General features: G+C 39.7%; 1 protein-coding gene across 1 annotated transcript in view; it reads left to right on the forward strand.

The window, feature by feature from the left end:
* Positions 1 to 21071, forward strand: part of ush2a (Usher syndrome 2A (autosomal recessive, mild)) — a 201609-nt gene that overhangs the window by 142374 nt on the left and 38164 nt on the right. The window contains exons 62-68 of the mRNA XM_069174459.1: positions 491 to 714; positions 1815 to 2148; positions 5251 to 5448; positions 5640 to 5794; positions 11388 to 11586; positions 19170 to 19277; positions 20732 to 20915. Coding sequence (XP_069030560.1) covers positions 491 to 714; positions 1815 to 2148; positions 5251 to 5448; positions 5640 to 5794; positions 11388 to 11586; positions 19170 to 19277; positions 20732 to 20915 — 1402 coding nt within the window. The remainder of the gene's footprint in view (positions 1 to 490; positions 715 to 1814; positions 2149 to 5250; positions 5449 to 5639; positions 5795 to 11387; positions 11587 to 19169; positions 19278 to 20731; positions 20916 to 21071) is intronic.

A 21071-nucleotide genomic window follows, 5' to 3' on the forward strand; every position in this document is an offset into this window, starting at 1 on the left:
GGAAAGATTATGGAGAAAAAGGACAAAATAAACTGAGCAAGTATAAGAGGGAAAAAGAGTCAAAATGATAAGACGAGTAATCTTAGAGGATGCCCTGTGGAAATATGGAGAATCAATGATGAGAGGCCAACATTCTTTGTAAAAAAAAAAAAAAAGAAAAGAAAAAAGAGACATATAACAGAATTACAGACTCCACAGTTGATGTTGTTTTGTAAAAACATAAAGGACCTGAGGGCTTTATAGGCGGAGGAGTGTCACTGAAATGTAATCCTTGACCATTCAGTGTTTCCTAAACAGATGTTCAAAACACATGCATCAATGCTATGTGTAGCACCTACATATACAGCAAGTAAAAGCTGATTCATTACTGACTGAAAAACCCTTGACAGATTTAGTTTGAAGTGAGAGGTGTGTATAATAAATAACTCTCTGGCACAGTAAGATCAAAAATCTAAATTCAGTAATGTGATGCATATTCTTTTGCCTTTAGGTTTTGTCTGCTGTGGTCAGGAGTATATCAACTCTTCAACCTCTCTTTGCTGTGTGGACAATGAAGGATATCCCACAATACACCCTGCTGGGAATGCCACAGTGACTCTGCAGTGCTGTGGGTCAAAGGTCATAGATCAAGAAGAGGAATGTTGCAATGGGATTGGATATGACCCCAAACGACACGTGTGTGCTGACCGACCCACACCTGGTCTCTCAACACAGGTGAGTTTTTATTTTATGAGGTTTTTTTTCTTGTTTACACTATTTGTAGATACACTGTACGTCCCATAGACGATGCATACTGAAGCGCCCTGCTGATTTAATCAGTCAAGTTTTAAACGGTCCATTTGCCAGGTTTGTCAGTTTCTTTCTCCATCTTTTCCACTTTCTCCTTGTAACACCTCTTGAGCACTGGAAGCTGCTGCACCACTGCTACGTTATGCTGTAGTTTAACTCTCCTCTCAAGTAGTTCAGATGTCAAGCGTCTTCGTGTTTCTTCTTCCTGAATGCGCATTAGTGTCACAAGAATAAACAATAACATACAGATTACATTATATAAACACATTGTCAATTTGTACCCGTTACATTCAGGAGCAAATCTAATATGAATTTCAGTGATTCGAGGTGGTCTGGCAAAGAATTGACCTGGTGCACATACAAATACAGAAATACAGAGTGGAAAATGGCACTTCAAGTTAGATGGTGCACTCAAGCATCCGGTAAATGCCGGTACATTTAGTGTAACGGTAGAGCAGATCAGCGCCAGCAGCCCAATGGACATTAGGGGTTCGACAGAATTTCTCAATTTCTCCGTCAAACTCGCTCTCATTGTCACATCAGGAGTTGGGGACTGTGCCTTCTTCCATTTATCAACTAGGGTCATGTGGCGTTTGTGTGTTCCTAAGTCAGCATGAGATGGCACATGCGTGCACACATACACACACGCACACACGCACACACACACACACACACACACACACACACACACACACACACACACACACAAACAGGGACAAAGGGTAGGGACTCTCATTAGCTCTAATGATGTCGTTAAGGACCATGTATACCACACGCATACTCACCCGTCCATACACACATAATACATACATAATCTACATGCATGTATGTCGGACAAAGATGCCTCAGCTTGTATATATAAATGACATTCAACAGATTAGTAGACTTCTGTAAGACAAGTTTCTGTGCTCGTTGTCTTGCCAGCAACTCAAGAAAAAGAATGATTTGGATTTTTTAAGTTTCAGTTTTTGCCCTTTTTGCCGCTGTCTCCCCTGACTTTGTCTCTCTCTCTTTCCTCTGTGCAGCACCAGTGTTTGCAGGGCGCCGTGTGTCCCGTGGCTGCAGCATCCACAGCCTACTGTGGCTCCTGTGACCTTGATCCATCTATGACTGCTTGCACATGGGTCCTGTCTGCGCACACACACCCTTACCCACAGTCCACAGCACAGTCACCGTTTGTCAGCACCTCGGAGGAAACTCTCGCAACAGACCTGTCTACACACCAGAACAGAAGTCATAACACTTACAAAATGGTAGACACATACAGTCACACTGAGAACATGCAATTGGAGGGGAGTCTGTGCCCGTCACACGAGGAGGTAGTGTACAGCGGAGATGCCAGCATATACACCTATACAGGTAATTATTGAGTGTGTGTGTGTGTGTGTGTGTCTGTTTTGTTCAGTTGGAAAATGGTAGTTAGTTTAATAGAATTTAAAAGTACTCCCTGTAGTTATTCATACAGTGATTGGCACCATCTTCTCTCTGACAGCTTTACCACCTCTTCAAAACAGATCGGCTATTTTAATGTCTTTGAGAGAATTACCGATTATTTAATGGACTTGACAGGTTTTCTTAGACTACCTGCTCAAGTTCCACCAAATGCTGACTTTCTCATCACAGCTTTTTACTGTACTCGGCTTTAAACGTGCAGGCTTGCTTGTGTGTCATTGAGGGATCTCAGCTGTCAGGCAGATTAGACCTACTTCTACGAAAAGGTGTCTGGTTTGGCTTTTCTTTTTCACATTTGTAGTTTCAAGTTGTTTTCATTCAGTTTTGCAGCTTGATAAAACTTGCCTTTTCAATATGTTGTATTTAAAATATGATGCCAAATGAATGCACCATGTTAGCAGCTTTCCCCTTCAGCTGCCTGAAAGTGAACTTGAAGTAGGTTTTAATGTCAATAATTTTCCATAGGCCTAACGTATTTGACAATTAATAATTTTGACCATTCATAATGTATTTTTTTAACCCTACCTTTGACTCAAGATTTACTGGAAGTAGGGCTCTCACTTCAATCTTCTGAGACACAATGAAGAACAACTAATGCAGAGTCTGTGAAACAAGTTGCTTATAGAAATCATGAGCCTGCAGAAACTGATTCTACAATTACTCTAAATGTGTCAGCCGCTACAGTCAACGAGCTTTACAGACAGATGCCCTTACACACACACACACACACACACACACACACACACACACACACACACACACACACACACACACACACACTCTCTCACACACATACACCAAGACAGCTGCTGCAGTGTACATTAATAGCTGTAACATGGTAACTCTCTCTATGCTGTACACTTGTGTATCATTAAAACTTAGAGATGGGCATTTAAATGCCATTTCAACATTCTCTACTATTTATCAGCCCAAAGGGAGTCGACGTGTGTGTGTGTGTGTGTGTGTGTGTGCGCGCGCGTGTGTGTGCGTGTGTACGTGTGTGCGTGTGTGTGTGTGTGTGTGTGTGTGTGTGTGTGTGTGTGTGTGTGTGTGTGTGTGCGTGCGTGTGTGCGTGCGTGTTCGTAGGTGTGTCGTTATTCTCAGTCCATCCACACATTATTTATCTGGGTAGTTACGTCAGTTTAATCCAGACTGATTGTGGTTGTGGATGTTATGTGTGTGTATGGGTGGGTGTGTACTCATAATTACACATGTTGTGTGTGTGTGTGTTGGGGTTCACACACACTGAGGCTAGTGTGAATATAGTTCTGTGTAGATGTTTCTATCACTGTATGTGTGTGTGTGTGTGTGTGTGTGTGTGTGTGTGTGTGTGTGTGTGTGTGTGTGTGTGTGTGTGTGTGTGTGTGTGTGTGTGTGTGTGTGTGTGTGTGGCATAGGGCGGTTAGGATAAGAGTTTCTAGGCGATGCTGTGACACCATCTGGGCAGAGGCACATAAAGCTGTCGCCACCCACCATACACCAGATGTTTCTCATACACACACACGCACATACACACACACACTCACTCACTCACTCACTAACTTGCAGAGTATCAGGCTATACTTCTCTGGGGAATAAACCTAAGGTAGATCACATCCAGATAGTTCCACATGTGGAGTGACTGCCATAAATGTATACTCTGTTGTCCGCACACAACTTATAGTTATAATAGTTTTTAATCAAATACAGAAAGTCCTTTTAGCATCTGTTTATGCAAACACATTCAGTGCTTCATTCTCATCTTTGTGTCACTGTGTGTGGTTTGCTACTTCAGTTACCACAGCAGTAAAGACAAGAGTCCCAGACCGGCAGTTACAGCATGGTCTCATTTACAGCAGCAGTCCCCTTACACTCCTAAAAAATAATGTGTGCAGGTAGAATCTGTATGTATATATGCTCCTGTATGTGTACCTCACCAGAAGGCTTGTAACAACCTGTCTGTCAGAAGGCGTCAACCATAGCCTGATGTTTATAGCTTTGCACAGGGGATAGTGCATATATTTGGTATATACTCATATTGCTTAGATTAGCAGTACAACCCCCGTACTGTTTCAATGATAGAACTATTAATATCACTTTGAATAAACATATTTGCCAACTGTTTGATGAATTTACAAACCACACATGTTGTACAAAAGGTCAAAAAGTTTTTAAAGCTTTTAAGGTGCATCAGTATTATATTGCTACATACTCTGATCTTTTTTCTTCGAAGGTACAGAAGCTTGAATTCCTTATTCTGAAAACGTATCTCCTATCACAAATATCATTCATTAGAATGAAAGAATTTCAGAAAATGAAATAAATATTATGAAATGCAAAATTCATGTTTACTATAATAATGTATTTTTTACAATATAATATTTATATATATTTATTTAAATCATATTGTGGACATATATATTAACCACAGTGGACAGAGGTCAATTTATATCAATCCCATATCCTATATCATTGTATAGCTGTACACTATAACTTTACAACATTGTTAATACTCCTCTATGTGTACCTACAGTTGTAATCACATGTTATTCAGACATAAGTGTTTCAATGCTTTTAAAGCATTTATTCATTTAGCTATGTATTGACAATCTTAGTGACAGGTTTGTGAATTATTTTCTTGCCCCCCTCCATAACCCATTAACAATCACAGTTGAATAGCATCAGCCCATTTGTAATGACATTTGACAAACTCTACATTGTTCGAAAGCACAATTCCTCACATTTCCAACCGCATAAACCATTTTAAGATGCCACTACCAGAGCAACTATAGATCCTTACTTTTGAACATGAGTTCATTCATACCAGGACAGTAGTTTATTATATTTTCTGTCATCTATTGGGGCACATACTTTTCTTGCACAATATTTTCACTGAGAGTCCAATAAACAAAATGCTTTCAGTCTTTTAATATCATCAATAAAATTGGGGTGAATGTGAAGGGTTAATTTATTCTTCTCTTTCCCATGTTCCCCTTTTGTGTCCTTCCTCCCTTTCTGACTCCGAAATAGACTCTGACCTGGAGCCCTTTACCACCTATGAGTATAGAGTGAGGGGCTGGAACAGCTTTGGCCGAGGCTCCAGCAATGTTACGACTGCAACGACCAGTGAAGATAAGCCATGGGGAGTGGCACCGCCCCGTTGGAGTCGCTTTGGTGAACATGATGACATCATCCACTTGCAATGGCAAGCTCCTGCCAGACCTAATGGTTTGTATATGTGTTTGCATGTGTATCAATATCTTTTGGATGTTATAATAATCAATAAATAAAAGTCTTCTCTGTAGGTGTGGTTCAGTTTGATTAACTCCAGCAAAGGCGTACACATGTTCAATATGGATGCAGACTCAAATTTTGAAAAAAAGATCTAACACTGATTATTTAACTTTCTATTTTACCAGGGGAGGTCACCCATTATGTTATACTGCGGGACGGACAAGAGCGTTACCGTGGAGATGAAAACAGTTTCACTGATGTTGGTGGGATCAGGCCCTTTCAAGAATACAGTTACCAGCTGAGGGTGTGTAACCGGGCTGGTTGTACTGACAGTACACAGGTAAGCATGTCTGTCTTCGGTCAGTGCTGTAAGAATACGGTGTCATGTAAAAATAATTCGATAAACAACACATGTTGCATGTCAGTATTAGCTGGCTATCTTATGTGGCTCATCTTGTACTTACTTGCCCCATAACAAAAACCTATGCAGCAGCTATTGAGTTAACAAATAGGTGACTGGCACTTAAGCAACACTTCAATATTTCATCGGCATATTTAAGTTATTTGCGCAAGAAAACGGTCAAACATAATTTTTTGCACCTACAGTTGGAGAGGGAATATCTGTTCTTTGGATTCCTACTCTGTGTTATTTGATGAGCTGTCTCTCTCTTACACACCAACTCACACACTTTTCCAAACCTTGCTCGATTGTAGCACCCAATTTCATAACAACATTATTCCACTGTATGATTATCTAATGGCTCCTCTGAAGATGGTCTTAGCTTCACTGGACTAAGCACCACTTTACTCTGTAGTTCAGTTCACTTCTTTAATTTAGCCTGAACACTTAAAGGAAAAGAAAGTGGTGTTAAAAGTGTCAGGACTGTGTTAAATCTTGTCAGGAACAACAATTAGCTTTTTTGCCAATTCACCAAAATGTAGCTGATCAAGTAATCTCCCATAATAGTTGACAGGGTTATTCTTCTCCTACGTTGCTCTCTGAATACACGACTGCAAAGATTACTTTTCTTGTTTTCTCAAGGAGAAATTGCCTTGACATGTAACTCCTGCCTCACATTGGGTAAATTTACAACAGCAACCTTGCATCATTGGTCTTCTGCAGTTGGCCGCTCATCTGATCCATTGTTTGGCCTTTCAGCCAAATGCCCTTTCACCCTCTCATAAAAGCTGCCTCGGATGCTGATTGCTAATTTCTAAACATTGTTTACATCATAATTCTGGTGCACAGTTGCTCTGCCAAGTGATATTTTACAAATTCTAAACCGGTCTGACCTTAGTTGTCAAGAAATTACAGAGTGTGATGCTTCCACACTATGAACTCTGTTCTGTTCCTGTACTGGAACAAGTTGTTATTTAGCCTTGTTTCCGCTCTCCCCCTGTATGCAAGGCTCTGGATTTGCTGAGCCTACCTGATGTTGGTGATAGCGCCCATAATACCTTCACATAGAACTCCCCCCTGCTATCTCTCTGGCTGTAGCTGAGCTGATATCACCACAACAATTAATTTCTCCGGCTTAGGGGTGATGAAAGCTCATGTTGAAAACTGTCTTTCTGGCTTTTTTTTTTAAGTCAATTTAACATCTCATTATTTTGATGAGCGCATTCTTACGTAAAGAGGAAGCCTGTAGTTGTGACGCTGGAGGTGTGATGGAGGATGTTGCAGAGAGGGGGAGATGGAGGTACAATTGGTTGAACTGGTTGTGAAGGGTTTATAGGTGATGGATGGATTAATGTATATAACAAATGAATGCTCAGGAGGATGATGACATGTATGAAATAGAAATGGATGGACAGAAGGAGTGGTAAATGCTCTGAGGGCGAGAGAGAGAAAGAAACATGTTTTTGGAGGTTTTTCATGATACATACCACAAATACATATACATTGTGACTGTCACTGTTGTAACCATTTTCCAGTTTTCAAGTAATGGCAGATGTTGATTTGGGATGTCCATCCTTTTGTCCATTTCCAAAAGCTTGCTAAGAACTCACTTGCTTACATTACTATGTTCTGCTGCTATACCCACAAAGAAGTTAACACATATCACATGGTGAATGGTAAATGTTCTGCTCTTATATAAGCAACCTTATGTTTAGTGGGTAACCTGCTCTACCAGCTGGGCCACAGCCACTCCTGAAGTATAACTAAATGGGTCAGTTATTTTGAATGTGTCTGCTTTTCCCACTACACCTCCATCTCTCTGAAACCCGGATAATACAACTCTACTCATGACTTTGGTGGTTGATAATTGACAACCTTAGCAGAGGATGGTTTCAAACCATTGACCTCTGGGTTATAGGCCCAGAGTGCTTCTGCTGCGCTACTCTGCTTTAAATACTCATGATTAGTCCGCCACTTGAAAATAGCCAGACATTTAAGGTCATTACTATTTTGTTTTAAAAGCCAGAGCAGTTAGACACATACTAAGTGTGTATACCGGATAAATTGAGTAAACTTGAGTACTTGAGGAGAAAAATATTTCATTTTTAAGAACAGAGATGAGTTTTTATGGGTTTAATCAATGCAAAGAGGGAATTAAAACGATTTGTGACTATTAGAAGGCAGAAAATCATTGAACACAGTATATCGATTTATCAAGGAAACATGGCTAACATGCCATCAAATAACTATTTACAGCACAAACACAGACGCTCAGCATTGAGTGTGATCATTTTATTCTAATCATATATCTGAACATACTGAATATAAACCTCAATATTCACTTAAACTTTGGCATAGTTTCTAAACAAGACAGATTTGAAGATTTGGTTCATTTGAAAGATTCAGCTTTTTCACACTATGCAATGATACTGTGAGCCCGTTTACTGAAAACATTTGACTGGTGTGACTGTTTTACTGTGTACTAAAAATTCTCAGAGCCCTGGCTAAAAACTTTATCCATTTAACTGAGAACTCTGTATACATGTACATACCTTCACACCACAAATTCAATCTCTGTCTTTAATGTTCTCTCTGTCCACCTGCCTGTCTCACACGCAGATGCGCATGTTCACAAAAACAAGCACACACACTCTCTGCAGAGGGTGGAAAGGGAGTGAGTTGGATTAGTTTGTACACCAGTGAAAATTGGCCAAACAGTCCCAATTATGGGATAACTTGGGCTAACCTAATACACCACTGCAATTACCTGGCATCAGCCCCCTCACATACACACACACACACACAGGCACAGACAAACAAACACAGGCACACACAAACGCACACCTGCCGTGACAACAGAAGGTGCTGATCTAATACGGTTGGTCACTTAGAACGGGAGGAAGAGCGATTGGTCCTCCTTCGTCTTTGAATCCTTTTGTCCTGTTCTCTCCGCTATTTGTCTCCTGTCATTCCCCTGATCTCAGCGCCGCAGTCCCCACTTTCTCCCAACTGTTGTCTCTTTCCTTTCTTAACGCGTCTCATCCTCGCTGCTTCCCACAATCCAAGCACCAGTTTTGTGTCCTGTCATCTGGAATCCAACACTCCCCCTTTTATCTTATCTGCATGTCTCTCACAGTCCTCTTTTCCTGTGGTCCTCTGAGTTTCCTATACTTTGTATACTGAAATAGTGGATGAATTCAGGAAATCTGAGTGAAATACAATATAGGTGCTATTGTTGTAATACAAAGCTACAAACATAAACAATGTGTTTATGTTTGTCGCTTTCTACATTGTATTTCTGACCTATTAATGATCTTTCCAGGGACATGTTCACATAGTCTTACTACGCGTTACATATTCTGTCTTCCCTTGCAGCAAATTATAAGCTGTATTAATTAATCATTTAAAATCAGTGACTTTGTTGCATCCTAAAGGGAATCCAGATTACTCAGGTGCATCTGTCTCATTAACACCAACATCTGTAATATTGCTGTATTCATGTAATGCTCAACTCTGGGTTGATTAGACCAAGTTGTCCATCTAAACAAAGGTGTGTGCACCTTAGTTAAGTTCACTGTATTTGGCGTGCACGTACATACAGTACGTTGCTCATTTGGCTTGTATTTTCTTTACATTTGAGCAAAATGTTGACAGACATTTGAGGTGACAGCATGCTGAAGTACTCGCTGATTGATGCTACGCCTCCCCTGCATCTTCCTTTCCTTCTTCTTCGTTGCTTCCTTTGCGGTTTCCTCTCTTCTACCTCTTTGTGTTCGCGTGTGTATACCTGCATGCACCTGTGTGTGTTTATCTGTGTGCACGTGCTTGTGTGTCTCCTTCGTTGTAGTAGCAGTGCTCTAATTGCATGGCGCTGTGTGGGACAGGTGGTGGAAGTGCTAGTGACAGTCTATTAAGGCAGGATATCCCTGTTGCCATTAGCAGCAGATTGCCCTGTGATTCTGTGGTCTCCACATTCACCCAGCATTCACAGGGGCCCGCAGATACTACACTACGAATTTGCAATAAGATGGTTACTCTGATCACTGTACTAAGAAGCAGGATTTTTTTTTTTTTTTTTTTTTTTTTTTTTTGCATGAGCTTAACATCATCAGGGACTGGTTGTTTTGTCATGTTTGTTTTTTCTCTTTGTAGCAGTGATATTTATACTATTGACTGGAACCCACACATTCATCATAATTACAGAACATATGCATGTTGCATTGCTTCGACAGCTTTCCTTTGGGTTCTTTGCAATGCAGAAAATGATATCCATATTGCCTTCAGAATGGCATTATTTAAACTGGGAACCAGTAAATGTCTCCAGTATTCTCAACCTGGTATTGTGCTCAGAGTAAAATCACCAGTAAACACCCCTATAGCTTATTATAATTTACTCTGACTTTTTCTGTCACACAAACTGATTTAATTAAGCAATATGACGATTATGCAACAAGTAAACAGCTGAATACAATATGTAATCAAAATGCATTCATACTGTGGGGCTATTTGCTCTCAAAATACAAAACGTTTTGTTGGCGTGATCTCCGTTTCCATGACAATACATGGGGTGTGACTAACAACTGGAAAACAATCAGTCGGGTCAGTAGAAGCGAATGTAATGTATGCAATGTTAACTACTCCAGGAAGTAGTCCGACCTTTAGTAACGGCATAGCAACAGATGAGATCTAGTCCGTTTCATTGCTTTCTAGAGATCTTTTTTTCAAACTTTATAAATACATCACATAGAAACACTAAACTGCTTAGCTCGCTTAATCTAAGTAAGATATCCGCTGAAAAAAGATATAGATGGACTCATGTATTTTTAAGATTTTAGCAACGTGCCATGTGTTAAAACATAACCAGTTAAGCTGGCCGCCCTAGGAATTTAAGTGCCTGACTATCTGTGGTGTTACCAAATGGGTCATATTTAATAGACCTATAACAAGTAAAACAACATTATACTGCATATTGAGAAACTTGTCATTGTTTGATCGTGAACTCTCAAATGTATTATCTTAATTCATTTTTATCTTTTTTTTTTTTTTTTATTGATTCTAGTGTTTTACAAACAATATCAATCATCTTTCCCTGCAGTGTGAAAAGGTTTTGTTTTGTTTTAATTTACGACTTAAAGATGTAGTTGTTTTTTGTTGTTGTGGGTTTTGTTTTAGTGTACTACCCCCACCTAAAACAAAACCCACAACAAGTAAGTCACCAGCAAATGTCTTCCTCTGATTTCAAAAAGGTCTTTAATACCTCAGAAAGAGGATCCCTGAATTTGGATGCAGTTTCTTTCGGTTATGATCATGTTAATTATGTTAAAACATTATCATGACAGAGTTCCATCTGCTTTCTGCACCTTATACTTTCTGTAAAACATCAGGAATCTGATATATTTTATATTGTTGTGTGTGTTCTTTCTGTTTGTATCTGTGTGTGTTTCTGTTCCTCTGTGTGTGTGTGTGTGTGTGTGTGTGTGTGTGTGTGTGTGTGTGTGTGTGTGTGTGTGTGTGTGTGTGTGTGTGTGTTTAGGTGGTGGCAGTGACAGTCCAGGGAGTCCCAGAGGACGTGCAGCCTCCAGTGGTAACAGCTCTAAGCCCCTCCTCCCTCCTCGTCAGCTGGTCTGAACCTACTCTGCACAATGGAATCATACAGCGATACCACCTAAACCAGACTAGTGTGGGAACCATATTTACGCAGACAGGTGGACCCAGAAACTGTACAGTGACTGGTAAGATACATAATGACTGAGTTTACACCTAATTCCCATCACACCTCTCTGGCCCGGCCCTGTACACAAACACACTCTTTTTTTTTCAAACACATTGAAGAAACAAAAACTCAAGAAGCAGACAAGCAAAATAAAACACAGAGATCACAACACTAGTTCAAGGTCACATACTTACCCACTTGAGAAAACAAACAGGAAGTAAGTCCAAAAACAGCACAATAACTGTGACAAAGGTTTGACACCCAACACTCAAAAGTAAAGCAGGTACACAACAGACGTGTTGGCTTTTCTTAATATTGTACTATAGTGCACATGAAGAGGGTGATGTCTGGGTTGGGGGATTTGTGAGTCTTGTTTTATCTACCCAGAGGAGGAGCAGTGTTGCTGGTACTCTGCCATCAATCACAATGCACACACACACACACACACACACACACACACACACACACACACACACACACACACACACACACGTACACGTTCTCAGGCAGACACAAACATCTGCATGAAGCAAACATCTGCATTAAAACGGAATGTATCGGAGACAACAAGCCAAAACCCATAGAATATTATCACCATAGACATACTTGCATCTTTTGGGACTGAAATAGCTCAATCTAAAAATGTTTCGTGTTTCAATATTTATTTATTTAATATCATCCCTTTCAAAAAAAAAAAATTGTATAAGAATGAAGTTGTGAAATCTTTTGAAGCTGAAATTTAGTGGCAGTTTACTTTCACAGCCCTCCACTCTGCTCTGTCTTGGACTCAGACCAGGCATCAGCTTTGCCAGTAGCCAATAGACTATTCCCATGGTGCCTGTGGTTGGCTTGTTTGGTCAGGAGTTGTGTGCATGTGTGTTTGTATGTGTAGGCACGAGGCAAAGCAAACAAAGCCAAATAGAGATGGTAATGTTCTGTAATACTGTACCAGCCCCATGTGCCAGTGTAAGCAAGCAGCATGTGTGTGTGAAATTCCCCTGTCCCCCAGTGAGACTCCGAAAATCCATGCATATTCAGCCAAAACCACTACTGGGGCAGCCACTCTCTCTCTCTCTCTCGTTCTCTCTCTCTCTCTCTCTCTCTCTCTCTCTCTCTCTCTCTCTCTCTCCCGTTATCTCTCCACTCTCTTTTTATCACTCTGCTTTGCACATGCATGTTTTAGGAATGTGGTAGTGTTTTAATGTAGAGTGTTTTTGCAGCTGACCTAATGAGGCACAATGTTTAACGGGTCATGAGATCTCATGAAACGAATACACTTTTTGTAGTCTATATTTTATTGTACATCAGTCCTGCAGATTGCTTGCTGTGTTTGTTGACTGTAAAAACAAACATTGCTTTTGTTTGTTTTTCTGAGCTTTCTCCTTGTCTTAGTTATTTTGATTGAAATATGTATGCTTTCTCAGCAGATATAGATAATATTTTAAGAAAAATTCCAAATATCTTTGTGTATATTTCATATGGTCTTTAAAATATTAGCATTGGGTAATATTTAGATTTTTGTATTTACAGACGAATGCCCTGGTGATCATATAGAGCCATACTAGAAATGTTTTTATACCTCCTTTGCACAAATTGATATACAAAAACACAAAAAAGTGAAAGAGTGAGGTCAAGTCAGGCAGAGAGAGAGAGATGGGGAGTAACTATCCCCCCCCCCCCCCCCCCCCCCCCAAAAAAAAGGAGAGCGGAAAAAAATTCACAAACTGGGGGAGTGAATGGTGTGCAGGATGACATGTTTTAAAAGAGGGTGAAGGAGAAACAGAGGAAGGAATGGGACAGATAAAAAGATGGATGGATGAATCTAAGTGTTTTCAGTGAAATATGAACAGAAATAATTGCTGCGCTATTCCCTCATCCTTAATGTTGAATACGCCATTATTCTTCTTCTCTGCATCTGCCCGACGGTTCCCACCACTGTCAGAGTCAGATACTCAAAGAGCTCATACACACACACACACACACACACACACACACACTCCCTCAAACCACAGAAACTGGAGAATTCTGCTTTTTTTTTAGCAACAAAAATGTTGATTGCAGATTGAATCATTACTGCAGTGTTGTAACTTTTTGATCTGATGAATATCTGTCGGTCTAAAGATTCCTCCTGATTCTTAATCAAATTCACTTTAGTCTGTGAGAGTTGCATTTATCAAGAAAACTTTATATGAAAGGATAAACGTGACAAACCTATCTTGAGATATTAATAATATAACAGTAACTTTAACTGGCAGTACCTGTTGCTTTTTAATTAAGATATAACAAAATCTGAGTTTTGTCAATTGTTCCCGAATTTCACCTTTTAGGCATTAAAAAGAAGGACCCATGTATTTCAGATATTTTAGGAATTTTTCTTTGCTCTCAGAAAAATATTCAGTTTTATATCTCGGATGCAATGCCACAAAAAACATCTGTAACACTACCCACCTATGAATGGCATGTTCTCGTGCCTGACCCTCAGTAGTTGTCTCTGGAGCTTCAATAAGCACTGAATCATTCCTCTCTCTTCCTGAAATTAATGTTAAATGTCAGAAATAGTGCAACGGCTGCTATGAAAATCAAAAATGATCAAAACAAATATTTGTCTTCTACCGTTTCTTGTACATCAGTTATTTGCCTTAGGAAAAGCAAGAAATAGACTCTTATTAATAGCATTTTTAGCACTTCTAAAAGTGACACTTCATAGAAAGAATTAAGCACTACTGTACAAAGACACCCCATGTGAATCGATATTAAGTATTGCTATCATTAGCTCACAATGAATTATTGCCTGCAATTATATAGATTATGGCATTAATCATGTGTTTAATTGGTCTTTTGTCGGCTCGTTATTAATTCAGAACAGCAGGGAATAGAGTATGTTCTTTTATTTATTAATGCGCTTCCCCCATACCCCATACTCTGGTCCACGCTATAGGTAAACGCATGTAGACATGAGAAAAGGAGGAGAGGGCAGAGACAATAACTTTTCTCTCGTGTATCAATCCTTTGCATTGAGATCAGGTTTACACACACACACACACACACACACACACACACACACACACACACACACACACACACACACACACACACACACAGATCCCCTAAGCAAGCAAACCTATACATGCAAATTAAACTTACTGTACATAAGTATATGCACATAATATCCACACACAAATGCATATGCACAGGTAAAAGTACAGTTATAGCAGACACATCGGATAAAAAAAAGTGGAATTCAGTCTGCTGTAAAGAAGGATGTTGTCTGAGATACGGTTGATCCACATGTTACCCAGATGCTGCGTAGCTCCATCGTGTTAGAAAATCTCCTGTTTATGCCACAAGTCTGTCCTTTCTCTTGTCACTTTAAAAGAAAGGGACAAAAATGTATAGTTAGAGGACTGAGTATAACTACAAAGATAAGAAGATGTGGGGTTTTTTTTCCCCTCAGGGTAGTTGTATATTGAAACAAATTTATCAAAACCTAATTAAGCAAAATAAGAGTACATTTCAATATTTACTTTAAGTTAAATGTATGTCAGTGAAGCTCCACCATTGGTTGAAAACAAATATTGTGACACAGTCATGAATTACTGATTTCTTTTTTTAAGATTACGCTGTTATTCAACTGAGATTAAAAGAAATGGTAATAAACTAAACAAATACAGAGCTGTCCTTTTTAAGGAGATGTACACATAAAATATATAGGTACCTCTTTCCTGCTCAACTCTGGTCTTTTCTGTCTCATCTTCCACACTAAGATCTGTGTGTGTGTGTGTGTGCGTGTGTGTGTGTGTGTGTGTGTGTGTGTGTGTGTGTGTGTGTGTGTGTGTGTGTGTGTGTGTGTGTGTGTGTGTGTGTGTGTGTGTGTGTGTGTGTGTGTGAGTGAGGGGGGGGCAGGAAGTGGGTGTCTGTCCACCTGTCCATATGCATTTGTATGTGGATGTTATGTGCATATACTTATGTGTAGTAAGTTTTATTTGTATGTATAGGTTTACTTGCTTAGGGGATCTGTGTGTGTGTGTGTGTGTGTGTGTGTGTGTGTGTGTGTGTGTGTGTGTGTGTGTGTGTGTGTGTGTGTGTGTGTGTGTGTGTGTGTGTGTGTGGTTGTGTGTGTGTGTGTAAACCTGATCTCATTGTTCTATCCCAGACGGTCTCTGCATTAGGGAGCCACAGACAGGAAGTCAAACTCTTAATTATTTAGGAGAGGTGTTATCAAAGCTCTCTGCTCTCTCTCCTCCCTCTCTCTGTTTTTTCTTTCATTTTCTTGCTTGTTCTTGATGCATCATCTGTTTCTTCAGTTTCTCACGCAAATTTAGGTTTTCTTTCGATCTCTTGGTTCCTTTCGTCCTGTCTTGCACTTTACTGTATGAACCCTCTCTTGCCATTTGTCTTTCTCACCTGTCCGCACATCTCTCCCTTCCTTTATTCTCCTGCCTAGCTTTCCCACTTTCTCGACCATCTTCCCTTTCACTCCACGATCTCTCTCTCCGTCTCTGTATCAGGTGCCAGGCATGGTATTGCGGCCTCTGCCCATCATCCTATTTTATTCTCTAATGCAAACAGGGAATGGCAACCTGTCAATAAAATGACATTTTAAATCAGTAATTTTTACTGCAACACACACACACTCTCCACAACCACAACAGTCCCACAATCCTGTCACTTGTTTGTTCTCTTTCTCACGCACAGTCTCCCTCTTTGACGTCTTACTTGAATGTAAGCACCAACTCTTCTCTCTGACTTACTGCCGAAGTCTCTCTGTCTCTGTTTCTCTCTGTGTCTTACACAAACACACGCATCTCTACTGTGTCCAGCTCTTACGATGACAGTTACAGCCTTGTCTCGCTCTGTGTTAGTGAGCCTCTGGCTGCTCACGTCAACCCCCCCCCCCTCCCTCCCCCCACCACCACCACCCGTTTTTCACTTCCCGGCGATCACTGTTAAAATGATTGAAGCTTCCTCTGTCTTTCCATAATCAAGCACATAAGCACACAAGTGTGTGCACGGCTACACACACACACACACACACACACACACACACACACACACACACACACACACACACACACACACACACACACACACACACACTCTCTCTGTGCGCGCGCACACACCATGGTGTCATTTCTCCAGCAGACCAACACTGCCCTCTTCAGGCTGAGTGTTAAAGGTAATTAGATGCACACTAAGACACATCAAAGGTATTCATGTGTGTGTTTGCATGCATGTGCACAAACACTTCTATTGAATAAGAAGTATAAGTTGTGCTTGTTTAGGTTTAATATAAAGCAAGAGAGGCAGGAGAATCAGGTGATGCTTGGCCTTGTAATTCTGTTTTTTTCAGGGTGGAATTGCTAAATCAGCCTTCACAAGTATGTTCCCTGATCAGTCCACTCTGCTTGCTGACATGAGTATAGGCTGTAATTAATAGGCAACACTTCAAAGCATTTTGAATTTTTTTGTTTATGTACACAGATCTCATCTAGTTATCTAATTTTCATTAGCTCTGCAGCCATTGCCACGTGTCTTCGTTGCGACAAAGTTCTCTACTTGTAAACACTGTTCGGTTTTCCTGTTCTGACTCCTGAAGGGACACGATGTCTGTCTGTGTTTAGGAATATGTAGTGAAGGTTTACTGCTTTATTCAGTGTTGAAACAAATGACATCACTTGCAGTGCAGATATCATTTACTGTGCTAGATTGCACACATGCATATACACACGCTTAGTTGCACAGTTAAACAGTGTAACAGAGCCTCACGCTTCAACCTCAGTACTTTTGTATGGCTGGCAGATTTCCTTTATTTAACCCAAACACAGGGCAACATTGTGAGAACATTTGCGCGCACACACACACACACACACGCACACACACACACATTGATCAGAGGTTGGGTTAAGCGTGGCAGGTTGCGAGGCATGTTAAGCAGGCTAAGCAGTAGAAAGAGACGTGAGGAAGACGTGGTGAAGCGTTCAGCAGTGCTCTGTGTGTGTGTGTGTGTGTGTGTGTGTGTGTGTGTGTGTGTGTGTGTGTGTGTGTGTGTGTGTGTGAGGGGTGGGGTGCAAAGCGGTGTGTATGTCTGTGTGTTGCTGCACATGTTCTCTCAACACAGGGTGGGTATCGACACACATGCAGCAGCAGTAGGGATTCCCTTTCAGTCTCATTCTCCAAATATACACAGTTGGAGACAGCAATGAATAAGTTTCATTATTAGCTGGAAAAGATGTTTATTTTTATATTTGGTACTTTTTAAATATTACAGGTGAGATATTTATGTAATTCATTTTTAATTTCCATGGCATAAAATTCTATCTTTTCAGAGTTCCCAAACATCTATTGATATTTGATATTAAACTTACAAACATTGAGCCATTAAATACAAGAAATTCTCACCTTTAAATTAAAATATATCTCACTCTGTTAAGCGGGATTTTTTTTTTTTTCAATCAAAATGTATGTATTTATAAAACATATTACTAAGTATGAAAAATGGATATAGGCAAAATGAATTAACTATATGTTTATAAGTATCAAAACATATTTATGTATTAAACAATAAATCATAGTGTTGAACATTTACTATTTCAACTAAAATTGTGCAGATTTAAGGCAGAAATAAAGAATTCAACACACTATATTATGCAGCGGCAAAGCCTGTTTTTTCAGTCATCCTTTTGAAATAAAGTCATTTTAGTTCTTTCATTTTCATTTGAATTTGATTTGCAAGCTGTTGTATGCAGTCAGCTAAGTGAATGACCATAAAACATCCAGTCAAACCCAGTGGCAGCACTGAGGATTTGCATTCCTCCTCATACATCCCCCGTACATCAAAAACCAGACAGGAGATATATCTGAAGGAAAAAGAGGTTTCCAGTAACCAGAAACAATAACTTTGTTTAGGTACATGCAGTATTTTTCGCAACTTCCAGTGTTTAAATCTTATTATAAAGGCAGATTTCCTATGGTTGCAGTTAAAGCACCACTCAGTCGCTATGTGATTTCTTTGAGACTGCATAGCGGGTGCCTATAAATAAATCATGTCTGGACACTGTAGCCTAAACGCATACAGAGGTATCATAATTATCATAGATCAAAAGCTGATGACATTACAGCGTTGGACCGGTCCTATCCCATGTCAGTTCCGCGGCTGCCCATCTTTACGTTGTTTCATTATTGAGTTATGGCATGCATAATTTAACACCGACAGATATGGATCCATCCGTTGAGAGAGTGTGGAAAGAACAGAGGGAGGGAGAGGGAAACAGAGAAAGAGAGAGAGGGAAAAACAGTCAGGAAAAGAGCTAGCGATATGGGCCGGGCAAGCTTTCCTCTTTCTCTCCCTCTTCTACTTTCCCCCATATTTTTCAGTTTTCTGTTTCTCTTCTCGTCCTCTGTATCCCCTTACACTGAATATCCCTGTGACCGTCTCTCATTTTTAAAAGCTCGTTTCTACAGTTTATTGTGATGTGAATAAAAAAAGAGTGTGGACATAGGAAATGTGTGTGGATGATCCTGCATGTGCTCATTAATGTTAGTTTTATCCTTTGATCTTCTTTTTTTTTTGTGCATAAATTCATACGTGTCTGTGTGCTACAGGTTTGCAGCCATACACTGACTACAGCTTTGTGCTGATGGCCTGTACAGCTGTTGGATGTGGAGCCAGCTCACCGTCCACAGGACGCACCTTGCAAGCCTCGCCTGCTGGTATACACACACTCCCACTCCCACTTAGTGATTTCAAACCTTTATTGATCATACAGATTTTTTTTATTTCATGGGACAACGTTTATTTACAAAGGAACTAGTCTTCGTAAGTGCCATAGATTTTCTTCTACAAAATTGTACAACTAATGTCAAATATAAAATAACACATAAATTTCATACATATAAAAACAAATATTTTTGTTGATATAGAGTAAAAAAAACATGTTGTTCTTAATGTATAATTTATTATGATAGTAGCTGAATTTATTTGATTGGTGGGCCCATACTTATCATTTTAATGAATACTGAAATTCCACAATATCTTTTACAATTTGTAAATAGTTTTTATAATTTACCTTTGTCTATTTTCTTTACTTATTTCTTTTAGATACACCCCCCCCCTTTCCTCTTCGCTCTTCTCACCTCTCTCGCTCATCCCACTGCTCTCCTGCTTTAAATCCCTCCACCCCATTTTCCCCTATTTTGTCTCTTTATACTGTATCTTGCATTCCTTCATCTTTCTCTCTTGCTCTTCTTCTTCACTGTTAACTGCAGGGAAATTCATATTTTTGCCTTACTAAAATGTCAGTGGTCATGGATTTTCATTTACTAAAAAACTTAATTTTTGTCCCCTTTTCATCCACATTTCTTTTGTTTATCTTCTTTCACTTGTCTCTCAATTTTGTTGATCGTTTCCTTTCAAACATGTTAAAAAATTTCCCATCTTCCCCACTCACGTTTCATTATTTTCCTCTCTACACCTTTTAAACCTTTTTGTGTCCCAAAAACAACCTTTTATCTATTCCGTCTTTTGTTTTTGTACAAATCTGATCTTTTTATTTTTCACATGGACCTTCTATTTTTTTCTTTTTTTTTAGATCCTCCCTCAATCATCCTTGTATCTCCAGCACATTATTTTATGTAATCTTTAAATACTTTCATCGGTGAAATTAAAATGATCATGAAGTATCTCCTACATATTCATAATAATTAAATTCTCCTCCTTCACACTGACAAATAGTTGAGTTTTAGATGGTTCAAGTTCCTTTTCATTTTAAATAATAAAATAAATGTACTTTGTCCTCTTGTAGTTTCATGATAATCTCCTGAAGAAACTTCTGCTTCTTTCTTCATTTCAAGAATTCACTCGTACCTCAATAGCTTGATCATCTGTCTTCTCAAAACATGTCACTATTTAAGTTCCAAGTTTACCAAACAGCGATTGAACTTGTCCTCAGTTAATGAGAAAACAAGCTTTTAGTTTTACTGTTGTATTGGTTACTTTCAAGAAGGTCTTTCTAAAAATAAATCCTCTTTTTCCTACTTTTCTGGCAGCACCCTTAGCAGTTTGTTTGAAATAAACGGAGAAAGAACGGCTAATTAAGTATAGATGCCAATTAATTAAAGTAGAAAACACTCACTTCCTCCTTTTCTCTCCTCCCTGTCTTCTCCAGGTGTATGGTCACGGCCCAGACACCTGATAATAAACACATCTGTGGTGGAACTGTACTGGGATCAGCCGGCCCAGCCTAATGGACACATCTCCCAGTACAGACTGAACAGAGACGGTCACACTATTTTTACCGGAGACCACCGTGACCGGAATTATACCGACACTGGACTCCTGCCAAACCGCAGGTAGAGCGCATGCACACACAGACGTCGACACACGTGTGAAAGTCACACACATAAGAACACTTCACTTGTAATGTCATAATTAATACCAGCGTTAATGCCTAATTTCTCCCGTTTCAGTGTATGTGTCTACGTGCTTGTGTGTTTCTTTCGGGGTCA

The sequence above is a fragment of the Embiotoca jacksoni genome, unplaced genomic scaffold (genome assembly GCF_022577435.1).
Source record: "Embiotoca jacksoni isolate LCO1_2020_lvr unplaced genomic scaffold, fEmbJac1.0.p SCAF_6, whole genome shotgun sequence".
NCBI lineage: Eukaryota > Metazoa > Chordata > Actinopteri > Embiotocidae > Embiotoca > Embiotoca jacksoni.